This window comes from Rhinoderma darwinii, chromosome 1 (assembly GCF_050947455.1).
Source record: "Rhinoderma darwinii isolate aRhiDar2 chromosome 1, aRhiDar2.hap1, whole genome shotgun sequence".
Lineage (NCBI taxonomy): Eukaryota > Metazoa > Chordata > Amphibia > Anura > Rhinodermatidae > Rhinoderma > Rhinoderma darwinii.
Genome location: NC_134687.1, coordinates 30,184,594 through 30,199,867, shown reverse-complemented (window position 1 = coordinate 30,199,867; position 15,274 = coordinate 30,184,594). Strand labels below are relative to the sequence as shown.

The following is a 15,274-nucleotide window of genomic DNA, read 5'->3' as shown; positions in this document are numbered from 1 at the left end:
GCTGTTTTGAATACTTTGAGGGGTGCAGTTTTCAAAATGGGGTGATTTATGGGGACTTTCTAATATATAAGGCCCTCAAAGCCACTTCAGAACTGAACTGGTCCTTGTAAAAATCACCTTTTGAAATTTTCTTGAAAATATGAGAAATTGCTGCTAAAGTTCTAAGTCTCCACCAAGGCTGCGCCTTACATCTTTATTGCATGGCTGTGTGCTTGATTTTATACACCAGTTTGCAATAGATGTGGCTGAAATACCTGAACTCAATAATGTGGAGGTTTGTCCACATACTTTGGCAATATACTGGATTATAATCTCCATCAGTTTCCCCCTGGCGTGGACATGTTTTAGATGTTCTGTCTCCTGGAGACCTAGTGTAAGGAACTGTCCAGAATATGAAATTACCAGATGTCAATTTTGTCCAGGTCCTCAAATCAAAAGGCAACATGATGAACGGAGAGTTTTTCTTCTACGAGATGAAACAGATACCCAGTGTATATGTTTCCAAATCTTTTACATCCTTTATTTTGGCCTGCAGCACAAGTTTTGGAAGCGCAAACAGTACGTTTCAGCATCTAAATGCTGCTGAGTGAACCTGGCCCATGTTATATTCCTGGGGAGAATTTTAACAACTTTGGAAGTCAGAACAAATTATATTATAAGGTTTACGGCCATGGACACAGAGCCAGTACAAATGAACGGTCTGTAATTATGGAAAGAGTCCTATAAAAAGCAATAGCCTACAAACCACCGATCAGTAAGTACAGAGAGGTAGGGTTTATAAAATAAAAATTGAATTATAGTATTTCTGGGATTATATTTAGTTTCCATTTACAACTAATTATTTTTATTGCTACAAAGCATCTAAAGTAAAAGATTTCATTAAAATTCCCCTACTGTTTTGTGTATACAGCTCCGATGCAGACCAATTTGTCCATGGTTAAAGACTATACACAAACCCAACCTATTCGGGTATATGGCGGTCATAAAGGCGACCTCCACGCATGATCATCCATAATGACCCTTCTCTTAGGTCATATGGACAGAGATTGTCATATTAGGGGCATATGGAAGACATAGAAAAGGATTTCCCATCCATCGGCCGGGAGCAGTCAATTAAGAGCAGCAGACCATTAAGCCTCCTGTGGTAATGCATGGGCAATGTGTGGTGAGCGTAACGTCCCCCGGTGATGTATAAGATTGCCGATGGACACATTTCTTCAGAGAAGGGGTAATCGTGTTGAGGAGACTCATGGAAGGAAGCCATCTTGGTAATGATCATATGGAGCCCCATTTTTTTTCCACTTTTTGATATTAGGCATATGATACCTGATCTATTACAACAGTAAGATCCTCGCAGGCCATGACTATCGCAATATAATGCTACCAAGGAAACATTCCAGTTTTCTTTACCTTTTTTATTTTTAGGTCAAAATATTGATGGAAAAAGGGTGGTGCAATTTACCCACATTTGACTCCAATAATTATATACAGACTATTTTTTATAAAAAGAAAAACATGGCTGCTTTATTCTAAAAGCAACACCACACCGGTCTACAGGTTGTGTGTGGTACTGCAGGTCAGTACCATTTACTTCAATGGAGCTGTAATACCAGATACAACCCGTGGATAGGTGTGGTGCAGTTTCTGGAAGAAATCAGACATGTTTTTCTAATCCTTGACACATTTGCAATCAATTTAATAATAAATTTAACAATTTTGCAAATAATCTGACTCAAAAATATCATAGTTTTGTGTATACAGCTCCTATGCAGACCTCTGCATTTCCATAGTTAGACTACAAAAAACCTCACAGCTTAACTTGTCGTTCTTTATCTCCATGTAAACTGAGCAATGACCGGAAGCAGGGGAACGAACGATCGTTACTACGGTAATTCGTCCTCCATCATTAGCGTCTGGTCAGCCGCACATCCCATTTTTATGGCCGCATAAAAGATCTGATCAGTTAACAAAAGAGCGATTGTTCATCTGATCATTGGCCCATGTAAAAGGGCCCTAACACATGATTACAGGATCACACTACATACAGTATTCTAGAACCATGGAGACCCATAGCTCTGCATGGGAGCTGTATACATAAAACGGTAGGACACTTTTATGGCTATATGTAAACAATTTTAAAACAATAATTGCCATGGTTATTATGACCGTTAAATAATGCATCTAAAAAAACAAAAAACTGAAAAAGAAATATGCAGATCTATTTTTGAACTAATTTTAATGTAAGAATGTCCACACGTTAACAAGTCATGTTTAGCTTTATTGTTTTGGTAAAAGTTGTAAAAGTAAAATTTTCGCCAAGTTAACAAAAGCAGAATGATAATTGATTTGGTGTCTATCCCACAACTTCCCACACCAGCAGCACAGGTCAGGTCAAAATTTTGAAATCAAATAAAACCAAACCATTCCTCTAACAAAAAACCAGCTACACCATGAAAAACCTGTGGAATGCAAATTCAGCAGTATAAAAATGTAAGAAAAGTCAGCTTCACTTAGATTTCAAAGAGAGTTCTTGCTATAAAACTATATATAATGTTCAATAAGAAAATTGTTAATTCAAACTCTACAACAAATACATTTCATAAAAACCTCAATAAATTATATATATATTCATATATTTATAATTCTTAGTGACAATTCACTCCATGCACAGCCTTGCATATTCTTCTTACATTACTGGGGGAGGGGTGTAAGGTAGTTGGAATGTATATACAGCAGACGTTTGATATAAAACATTTTTTTATAAAAAGAAGAAAAAAAATAAAAAAAAAATTAACAAATCATAAAAAAAAATAAAAAAATACATGGCTCTTTCTACAATATTTGCCTGCAACAAAATGTATAATTCTTCTAAAAAAAAAAAATAAAAAAATAAAAAATCAGGCTATAAAAGGTGCAATAGTTCATTTGTATAGCTCTTCTGTGCATTCAAACTAATTTGGCACACTGGTAAAGTCTATGTGTAGTAATAAAAATATATATATTATATCCTGGAATTATAGACCGGCTATGAAAGAGTAAACTGCTTTAGAGATTATATATAAAGCTACATTAAAGTCATTTTATAGTATTTAGGATTTAATAAAAAAGTGGGGAAAAAATGAAGATAAAAATAATACAAAAACAAAGAAATAAAACAAGACAAATAAAAAAAGATAAACTAATAGTAAAAAGAAAAAAAAAAAAAAAGTGTCTTGTTCTAAGGGAGAATATAAGAAAACATTCACATTCAAGGTGGGAAAGGAGAGACAGGGGTCCTTAGGTAGAACACATTTTAAACAAATTATTTTAGTACTTAATTTATAAAATTTGTTTATTGCAATATAGTCAAGTTTTTCAATGCAGTCCAAGAAACAAAATAAATACTGTATCAACAAGTTTGATGCAAGCAGATAATGTTCATGACCTTGCGGTTTCTTCTCAAGGTCAATGATGAGCACTCCAATACCAGAAATCACATGAATATTCCACGCAATGTGACAATCGCTTCTTATTAGAACTAACTTTCTATTGACCAGCAATCACTCCCCCTTTCGATAATTACAAAAAAATAAAATAAAAAATTGTGACCTTGGTTCACACAGTAACTGAAGGCAAAAATTAGATAAATATAAATTAGAATATTTTTTTTTTTCTTGAAAGCCATTGTAAAGAATTTTTCTCTGCTGCGCTGTCCTCTTCTACCAAACAGCAAATATATACATACAATCATATAATGCAGCTAAAGGACTATACATTTTGTACATTTTCTTTTTCCAGATAATTTGGGATAAACATAAAAAAGCAGAATATAATTCTCTGGACTGTTAATAAGTTAAAGATCTGTGTAGGCATGTTGTTTACAGTAAAGCTAGGCCTAGGGTAAGCATAAAGGGTTCATATAGGTTAATAAAGTCTATAAATAACTTTACAAATATACAGGTTAAACAAAAATAACAATTTTTAAAACAAAACTGACATTATAAAAATGATATTCTTGATGAGATCAGAGTCATTCTAAATTGCAATGCTATTAACCAGGATTTTTAACACTGTTTTTTTTTTTTATACAATTTTTATTTTCTTATATACATAATGTACGCATGAGAATTGACATTATATTTTGTTACACACCATTTTGAAGTAGACTGGACAGTTCTGCTTTGGGGTGTCTGAGGTTTAGTTAAAAAAAAAAAGTAAAGAAAAAAAATTAACAGGTGGTAATAAATTTTATTTAGAAATATTGTAAAAAAAAAAAAATTTGGGTAAATTTGTAATTTCTAAATTAAATGTAGTCAATTATGTAGGTTGCATTTTTTTTTTTATTTAATTTTTTATTTATTTTTTTAGAAATATGCAATTTTTTTAAATCAGCAATGGTAAATATTTGTAACGGTCTCTAATAAAATTGGAGACAGCTAGGGCTCATGCAAACTGGCAAGAAGACTGTATGGCTCTTTTAGTACGCAGCTATACAGCCTCCATATGTACTGAGTCTCACCTAGGAGAAAGGTTTCCTTATACATCCGTACAAATAAAAGCATGCCCCCATTTATACCACATGTGACAACCACTGAACGCTACAGTATAATTTAGTTTGCAAAATATTACTTAAATAAATAAATAGTAATTTTAAACCCCCAAATTTTTAGATTTCAAAACTTTGTACTAGAATTAGGGGCTCTATTGAATTAGTTTTTTTTTTAAATATTTTTTTGTAAATTAAAATCAGCCCTTTTACCCATATTCATTAACATGTGCTTTCTGGTCTGCTAGAAGTGCTCAGGTAATTGTTAAGGGATGGTGGTGGTACAATGAGAGTGCTCCTAAAAGTGGGGTATGTGACCTAAAAATAAATAAAAATAGCAAATAGATAAAATAAAATGTAAAAAATATCAAAACTGGTTTAGAAAGACAGTGGAATGATTGATGCATCAGAGCTCAGGTACCCAAAAGCAGAACAGCGTTTGAGGTTTACCCCAAAAACATTCATCGTATTACATGTAAAAAAACAAAAAACAGGAATTTTAGTTTGGTGTGTGTTCTTTTGTACTTGATTCTCTTTTAGCATCGCAGGCACAGATTGGTTGCTCATCAGCGGTTCACTAGAGGTCACAGCACAAGGATCCCTAGTGTTAATATTCTCCTTTTCAAATATATAATTTTTAATATATTTCTCTTTTCTTGGCACATGGTAAGTTTCTTCAGGCCAAACAGTGCTTCATGACTTCGTATACAGCAATTAATTTATGCGGCTCAAAAAAAAAAAAATCCTTGTAACGACCGGGCAGTCCAGTCCATATGCCTCTAGTCTACATTCCTCCTGGGTGTCCGGCTTAAAGTCATGTTCTGATGATGCAGTTATATTGCTGGTGCTTAGGAAGACAGACCTCATCCGGAAGAATATCATGTGCAAAGACTGAGTCGTCTCCTGATGAACAAGTGCTGTGACTGTCCTGGCACGCTGGTGAATACTGTTCAAATGGCACAGAGAGGTCGAGGTACTCCTGAAACGAAAAAAATAAAATTAAAAAAAAGGATTAAAATGCATTCAAAATTATATATATCTATATATAAAAATTCTTCTAATTCAATTAGTTTGGCCACTCGATGACAGCGTACGCCATTTAGAATATACATATACTATTTAACAAAAACATAAATGAATAATAAAAAAAAATGTAATATATACAAATTTAAATAAAATAATAAGAAATACTCAAATACAAAGAATATAATATATTTATTATTATAGTTCTGTATTATTTTATTAACTTTTATTTTTATTTTTTTTAATTCTGTGTGTTAAATAACTTTCTCTACTCCTCCTCAGATCAGATAACTACCTCTTTGGTGATGTGATTTTCTTAGAAAGCATTCAGAGCTCCGTGATGGCGCACATCATCCTGACAGTGTAATGCACAGAGGAGTTTTCAAAGTCACGTCATTCATTCGCACAAATTGCTTCAATTACGAGTAAGGAAACAAGGTGTCCCAGTCACTGCACAGAGGGTCTTTGTGTAACGGAGGCTGGGGGAATTCTATGATGGGGGCCTGTAGCCTACCTCCACACAAATAAAGATTGTAGACTATTTACAGAGAGCAAGTAATGCTGTGGTAGTGTAATGCAAGTAGTAGGATCAGGGCTAGATACATATACTATACAGTAGTGTGTTGTTCCCGACAAGGAAACATTGAACTCAGACCACTCGGGCTAAAGGTGGCGTTTAGACCCCTTCACGAAGGCTGGCCATACATTTTAGATGGCCGCCGGCCGAACGAACGCCTGTTCGGCTGACAGCTATTCCACCCGACTCCCCCATTCACATAAATGCTCGGCTAGGCAGAGTGTGCACGTGATCTCCGCGAGAAAGCCGCTGCCAGACTAGCTTACCCAATAGTGGCAAAAAGATCAGGTATGTTGTAATTCAACATGCCCCACCTCTCTCTTCCCCGAGAATCGGTACGAAGCCATACACATTAGATGGTTGGCCGGTCCCAGCAAAAACGGCGGGTTTGGTGAGCCTAACACACCATAATTTATTAGTATTATAATTTAGCAATATATTCAGTTTTGACATGATAGGTTTAATATGACATGTCAGGAATAAACCTGGTGTGACCATGAGGCCACAATTTAAGATCCTAGGAAACCAAACAAGAGTTTCTGTATTTAAAAGCAATGTCTGGTTTAGAAAGCCAATCTTCAATTTGAGTTAATAGATTGGGATTCCCCAATTCAAGACGCGTCTTACACTCTATATAATGTATGGATGTGCTGGGTCCTCCAAACAGAATACTGGGCACTGTGTTATGCTCTTTTTCTCCTGTAGAGGCGCTGCAGGATAGAACTCTTGCTGTTGGGTTCCTGCACAGATTTACAACCGATTGCGGAGGGTCACAGTTATGGGACAATCTGTGATCAGTTTATTGTTGGGGGACCCTTTGTATTGAAATCGAATGTTAAAGAACAATAGTAGTGGTACTCCATTCGGGTTTATAAAGTAGTCGATTGGGGTTATATACATATTTGTAGTATGAAAAATTAAAAATACAACTTACATCAGTAGATGTGACAGTAAGAGCACGGTCTAGGTCTTCAACAAGTTGCTTGAATGTTGGTCTTTGTGATGGGACAGCATGCCAGCACTCTCTCATAATCATGTATCTGAGAATACAAGAGAACACAGATCATCCACAAAGCATTGGCCGGTCATGACTACAACATATAAAATCCAGCCACGCAAAGAACGAGAGTAGACATGTCTTGTTGGTGAGATTGTCATCTTTACTCTTCCATTTGTCCCACGTGTTAGTCCTTGAATTGAGAACTTGGGATGATAATTGTTTAGGGTCTCGGAGTTAAATAGGAGAGGACCATTACTTGGGCTAGTCAACACAATGGAGACCTTTGTGGGGACAGCTTCTACCGGTTACGGATGTAAGCTACCACTGTCATCAAGGGAAGGTACATACACAGGTGATACATCTCTAAATGGCACCGAGAAAACCCCAGTATCAGCCTCATACACACTTCTTCTGTTTCGAACATGGGTTCCATCAAATGGCGTACATAGAGGACAGGGACCCCAAAGCAAAGATAACAATTTTGCCCCAATCGAAGTTCTGTCTGATACCACCACACTTATAATCCCCCGGGGCAGGAGGTCTTGGTGCTCCCATTCCACATCTATTAATTAGATTGGGACGAGACTAACTTGGAATGGGTCCCCCCTCTCAATGAACCCCGTAGCAACCGCATGGGCTGCCGCTATGGTACGTAATGGTTCCATCATTCTGAAGAATCACATATTGCCTAAAAAGAAAGTCATTCAGTGGATGAAGACATCAGTCCGGGAACTCACAGCTCGTGCGTGCAATTGGCTGGTTTATCCATCCGATGACCTTCCTTTAAGAGCTTAAACAGTTCCTCTACTGGGATCCCAGGGTATGGAGAGCCCCCCAATGTAAAGATCTCCCAGAGAAGCACTCCGAATGACCATCTGGGGAAAGAAAAACAAAGAAAAAATTAAATATTCACAAGGGATTCTGCAGCAGAACACATTGTTTGGGGAGAAGGGTGTAGGGCATTCATGTGCAGCCATGCACAGCTAACACTAGTACAACTAATTGCCAGGGCCATTTTACTTGTTTAGTTGGAGATCTCTGCTGATCCCGCTCATTTGCAGAAAAAGAAAAAAAAATATGCCGGGCACCACGTCTAAACCTGAAACGAGTATTTAATCACAGGAATGACAGCTCATCCATTACCCCCAAACCCCTTTGTAAAGAGTCCAATGAATGGAACAAATCAAATTATTCATGCACAAACAGGCCATGCTGAAATAGAGCGCTGCCGGGCATGAATGATACCGACCTGTAGATTATAACTACTGGTATGAGAGCGGACAGAAAATAATTTGAGATAAGACGATTTAATATATCACAAGAAAATACAGACTGCTGGCAACTATACAATGATAGAATGGCTTCCCCCTCTGTATAGAAGGGCTGAGCATTATCTTGACCATCAGTCCTCTTTTGAGTAGACATTTTACTCATAGTTGTGGGCATCGATCATTATTATAGGGACCGGCCTTACATCGGATGATGCCCTGTGTGGTACCTATTGCTGGTGTACAGTCCTAGAGTGTACAAATAAACCATACAGTGCCCAATTATAAGTGACAGACCATATGGTGGCCAAATAATTGCCCACAGTGCCTAAATAATGCTACACAATACCTCCACAACCATAAACGGCAAAAATAATATACTGTACAGTGCCTAAGTAGTAAATACCACCATACAGAGCTGAAATACCAACATACAGTGCACAAATAACATCTCCATACATAAAGTAATCTAATAGTGTCACACAATGGCCAAGTAAGTGTCACCACACCGTGCTCACATACCGCCATAGTGCTCAAATAATACCGCCATACCATGCTCAAGTACCAACAGAGTGCACAAATAACATCTCCATACATAAGTAATCTAATAGGGCCACACAATGCCTTAATAACTACCACCACACCGTGCTCAAGTACCAACGTAGAGTGACCAAATAACATTTCCATACACAAAGTAATCTAATATCAGTGACACACAATGCCTAAGCAAATACCACTATACCATGATCAAATACAGTGCACAAACCCTCCATACAGAAAGTAATCTAATAACAGTGCTACACAATGTCTACATTTTACTGCTATACAATTAATATAAAGATTTGTGGTGGTCACAAGCCTTGGGTGCCAGACCATCTGTGGTGCCCCTAAAGAAGGCATGAATGATGCACAGGTCACACTCCTTGGGTCAGCCCTGATTATTATTCTGCAATATTTCACCTATCCTATCGATCGACTGTCTATCGATCGACTGTCTATCGATCGACTGTCTATCGATCGACTGTCTATCGATCGACTGTCTATCGATCGACTGTCTATCGATCGACTGTCTATCGATCGACTGTCTATCGATCGACTGTCTATCGATCGACTGTCTATCGATCGACTGTCTATCGATCGACTGTCTATCGATCGACTGTCTATCGATCGACTGTCTATCGATCGACTGTCTATCGATCGACTGTCTATCGATCGACTGTCTATCGATCGACTGTCTATCGATCGACTGTCTATCGATCGACTGTCTATCGATCGACTGTCTATCGATCGACTGTCTATCGATCGACTGTCTATCGATCGACTGTCTATCGATCGACTGTCTATCGATCGACTGTCTATCGATCGACTGTCTATCGATCGACTGTCTATCGATCGACTGTCTATCGATCGACTGTCTATCGATCGACTGTCTATCGATCGACTGTCTATCGATCGACTGTCTATCGATCGACTGTCTATCGATCGACTGTCTATCGATCGACTGTCTATCGATCGACTGTCTATCGATCGACTGTCTATCGATCGACTGTCTATCGATCGACTGTCTATCGATCGACTGTCTATCGATCGACTGTCTATCGATCGACTGTCTATCGATCGACTGTCTATCGATCGACTGTCTATCGATCGACTGTCTATCGATCGACTGTCTATCGATCGACTGTCTATCGATCGACTGTCTATCGATCGACTGTCTATCGATCGACTGTCTATCGATCGACTGTCTATCGATCGACTGTCTATCGATCGACTGTCTATCGATCGACTGTCTATCGATCGACTGTCTATCGATCGACTGTCTATCGATCGACTGTCTATCGATCGACTGTCTATCGATCGACTGTCTATCGATCGACTGTCTATCGATCGACTGTCTATCGATCGACTGTCTATCGATCGACTGTCTATCGATCGACTGTCTATCGATCGACTGTCTATCGATCGACTGTCTATCGATCGACTGTCTATCGATCGACTGTCTATCGATCGACTGTCTATCGATCGACTGTCTATCGATCGACTGTCTATCGATCGACTGTCTATCGATCGACTGTCTATCGATCGACTGTCTATCGATCGACTGTCTATCGATCGACTGTCTATCGATCGACTGTCTATCGATCGACTGTCTATCGATCGACTGTCTATCGATCGACTGTCTATCGATCGACTGTCTATCGATCGACTGTCTATCGATCGACTGTCTATCGATCGACTGTCTATCGATCGACTGTCTATCGATCGACTGTCTATCGATCGACTGTCTATCGATCGACTGTCTATCGATCGACTGTCTATCGATCGACTGTCTATCGATCGACTGTCTATCGATCGACTGTCTATCGATCGACTGTCTATCGATCGACTGTCTATCTATCGACTGTCTATCTATCGACTGACTATCTATCGACTGACTATCTATCGACTGACTATCTATCGACTGACTATCTATCGACTGACTATCTATCGACTGACTATCTATCGACTGACTATCTATCGACTGACTATCTATCGACTGACTATCTATCGACTGACTATCTATCGACTGACTATCTATCGACTATCTATCTATCGACTATCTATCTATCGACTATCTATCTATCGATCGACTATCTATCGATCGACTATCTATCGATCGACTATCTATCGATCGACTATCTATCGATCGACTATCTATCGATCGACTATCTATCGATCGACTATCTATCGATCGACTATCTATCGATCGACTATCTATCGATCGACTATCTATCGATCGACTATCTATCTATCTATCTATCTAATCCATATCTGGAGAACAGCGCTTGACTAGTGCTCTATGCGCCGGGTCAGGATATAGGCGGCACTAGACCTCCCGGGCAGTGGAGTTCCATTATACCAGGCAAACATTGGTAGTTTGAGTTTTTCTGGAATATTCCTTTAATTGTGACATTTCATATTTCGATAAAATGGTCTATTCTCTTTATGACTATTCAGCAGACATCCCATTAAGGCTGCCATGGATACATAGTTATTTCCGCTGATTCAATCAGCAAGAAGCAGTCGCATCTATATTAGCGGTATCTATGGCAACAAAATGACTGATTCTAAAGGATTAAACGGATTTTACAAAAATTTAAATCAGGTCTTTGAAAAAGTTTACTCGGCAGATGGTCATTCATTTCAACACATAGGGGAACATGTATCAAAAACGGCACAAGGGAAAGTCAGAGTATTTGCCCCCTAGCAATCAATCAGGTCGATGCTTACATCTTTCAAAGGATCTGTGAGAGGTTGGAGCCAATTGCTTGTCATGGGCAACAGATCCACTTTTCTCCCCCATAGCATCTCATTGCTATTTGGTTCAAAACAGTGACATATTTGCCCCCAATTCAAGCACTAGTCCACATTTGGGACCGCACACTAATTTGGAGTGTAATGTGACCTTTGAACATCATTGGAGTTAGAGCCTTTCTAATCGTCCAGAGCTATATTCCAAATTCTGCTGGTTGCTACTAGAATCTGTCGACAGCTTGTTGACATACATCTCTATAAAGCATTCACTCAACTGCATTATAGATATAGATGGACACAATACTGCATCGTTTCTGGTGGAAATCCCAGCAGCTCCCAGAATATAAATCAGTATCACAGTAATCTTTGTGCAGATACTGAAGCAGCAGGTTTCGCTGGAAGATTTTCACTTCGCATCCTGCAGAATTATGAATACAGCTCCGGAATGTAGATTATTTCTGCACGTAAATGTTAAAGGTGCTCAATGGCGCATCTACGCTTTAATAAAACATGACATCAGCTTTGTTTTCTCGGCAATGTGCTTATATGAATGGACTGGAGCACATTAGCGTTCATGAGGGGGAATGTTAATCCTTACACATCGCTCTGGTGAGTGTAGACGCGGTCGAACAATGCTTCTGGAGCCATCCATTTCACAGGCAGCCGACCCTGTAATTGAAGAGACAAAAAAAAGCAGACTACCATCAGCACATTGGAGCAGCCACTCTGGCACCATCCTATATTCCCTCTTAATCCCCTCTTTAAAACCTTCACTGGTGACTGCTGACTACAGCTGTGTCCCGGCTAAAGTGGAGACCTCACAACATCCTGTACAGGGATTATCCGTGAAGCCGCCGGTCATCCTTTCCGAAAACGCCACCAATATTATCCCCCTATATGAAATCACCAGCCAATATAAGCACTCAAAGAGTTAAAAATGCTACTGTATCTGCTACTAGGAAAGCTGGGTGACAACCAATATGAAATTCCCCCTACTAGAACTGATGGAATATGGCTAGGTGGGGGAAGGGGTTCAACTGCCAGGGCCCCAAGCCATCCTTAAGTAGTGGCCCTTCATTATTACAGTTTTTTCCTGCTTCCCTCCATCCATTCACTTTAACGGAGCAAGAAAAAAGCATCATCAACTTCAATCTCGGGATTATCGGCGGCCCCAGAGATCGGACCCCCGACGATCAATAATGTTATGGCGCATCCTGGTGATAGGTCATAACATTAGAAGATGGGAATACCCCTTTAAAGTAGCTTTTTTGCCTATGCAGTGCCAACATCGGCAGCTCCGTACACAGAATGTATATTCATTTCCACGGTCACTGACCTATAGAGCTTACAATCTAATTTCCCGATCACTGGTGGTCACATGCATGCAGACACACTAGGGCAAAAACAAATATAGCAGGTCACTCACATTTGTGGTCTTTTTGTAGTAGTCTATGTTGTGAATGTCTCTGGCTAAGCCAAAATCTGCAATTTTCATCACATTATCATCGGTAACTAGAACATTTCTGGCTGCAAGGTCTCGGTGAATACACTGCAAAGTTTGAAAAAAAATAAAAAATAAATGTAAAAAAAAAAAGGGACGAATTTTAAAAAATTCTGTGCTAAAATAATCAACTCCGTTTAGATAAATGTGGAGTATCTTGTTACCATATACATCCTGAAATCTGGGGGTATGTGTACTTTGCAACCAATGTTTTTATTTTCCCAATGCACATAAAATAAAAGATTAAGCAACTTTGAAAATAGTCTTGATTGAAGATCTCCCACCGTTTTGTGTATACAGCTCCTATGTGTATCCATGGTTACAGACTACTAACAAACCCAGTGTAGTCTGATCCTGCAGTCATGATTTACCCCATTACATCAGTGCCCTCCTTACCGGTGTAAAGTGGGAGTGGGGGGGGAGGACATGAGCGCAGGACCAGGCTATGCAGGGTTTGTTTTTAGCCTGTAGTTATGGAGACACATAGATTTGCATAGTAGCTGTATACACAAAGCCGTAGGATACTTTATCAGGTCTATTTTCAAGGGTCCTTCATTATTTTCATTTTAGCAGCATTTGGGAACTTAAAAATTATGGTTGCAAAAGTATACACACCCTTCAATTTAATTATATATAATCAACCACACAAAAACTCAAGTCTCATTAACGCCAACAAAGAGGAGGCCTGAATGTAAGAATCAGGTCATCAATCAGAAATACTCGAATATGTCAGAAAATATGGGATAATAAGTATTTCTCCCCAACACAACCCAAATCTTGCCCAACCTGCGGCTATCATGGCACGCTGAGACTAGTAGTTCACCAACAACTGGAGAGCCACAGGTTGGAAACCATTGATTAAGTATCCAAAAAACAGCTACAGTAGAAAATGCTGAAGCTTGTTTTTTTAACCTCTAGATGGCGCAGTTTAGTAATGAAATATTACAGGGCTTCTATACTGCTGTAATGGTGGAGTGAATTTGTCAGAGACTCTAGATACATCCACATGGATCTTATGTACGTGCCCTATTCATATGGAAGAATGTGTAGAGCCAAACAGTGCAAATTATGTTAAGTGACAAATTCATCTCTACTCTGCCAGTGCATTATGAGAACTCACCTAGTTAAGATTACTTGGTAGGTTTAACTGCAGTCCTATGTAAACCCATAAATCACACCTGAAGTGTACTGCCCTAAGGTCACTTGCTAAAAGGTGTGGGTCCAGTTTCATAGTCCCTTGTAACCCACCTTAAAGGTGTACTACACATTTATGGTATAATCTTTAGGAAGTCTGATGGGCGAGGATTCCACTGCTGGGACACCCACCTATCACAGAATGAGGGTCCTTCAAATCCCGTGGTGCCTTTGAGCACTCTCCATTATCGGTTACCCAAATTTGTTATGGCTCAAGGGGGTTAGTAAGTGGCCTTGACCTTTAATGTACAGCGGACAACACTCTGTCCCCTCACTGGATAGCCATAAATCGTGTTAAATGACAAATCTCAGCTCTGCTACATCTGTAGATGTGCTTCTTTTAGATAAGAATACTGAGTAACCACATCCCGATCCCTACAATCTCACAGTGCATTTCAAAAGTAAAAATGTTGTTCCCGAAAGACCCTCAAAAGTGTTAGAGAAAAAAAAATAATAATCTAGAAACCCGTTACTTTTAGGGTCAGTTCACACTGAGTTTTCTTACACGTTTTTTTTACACGTGGAAACCGCGTCGGAAAACGTGCCCAAAAATGTTTTTTTCCCTATCTTCGGGCGTTTACGCCTCTGACCCCCCTTTGACATCACTGGGAGGAAGAAAGCGTATTTCGCTGCGTTTTTGCCCGCGGCGCTCAATGGGCGCGAGCGAAAAACGCCTAAAAAAACACGACAAAAGGCATGAAGGCAGATCAAAATCTGCCTCATAATTCCGAACTGAATTTTGAGGCAGAATTTTCTGCCTGCAAAAAACTCAGTGTGAACAGGGTCTTTAAAGTTCGCTATGATGTAGGTTAAGGTAGAAGTCATCCAGTATTGACACCCTGCACAATGAGCGTTGCCTGAAGCATCTGGTGCTGCAGAGTTCTGATATACA

The 15,274-nt window shown here is 39.1% G+C and overlaps 1 protein-coding gene across 2 annotated transcripts in view; it reads right to left on the bottom strand.

The window, feature by feature from the left end:
* Positions 1-2,265: 2,265 nt before the first annotated feature.
* Positions 2,266-15,274, bottom strand: part of FGFR3 (fibroblast growth factor receptor 3) — a 76,628-nt gene continuing 63,619 nt past the window's right edge. For both annotated transcript variants that reach the window (XM_075856959.1, XM_075856966.1), the window contains exons 14-18: positions 13,114-13,236; positions 12,286-12,356; positions 7,863-8,000; positions 7,060-7,165; positions 2,266-5,504 (exon numbers count right to left, since the gene is read on the bottom strand). In XM_075856959.1, coding sequence (XP_075713074.1) covers positions 5,340-5,504; positions 7,060-7,165; positions 7,863-8,000; positions 12,286-12,356; positions 13,114-13,236 — 603 coding nt within the window. In that variant the 3' untranslated portion in view covers positions 2,266-5,339. The remainder of the gene's footprint in view (positions 5,505-7,059; positions 7,166-7,862; positions 8,001-12,285; positions 12,357-13,113; positions 13,237-15,274) is intronic.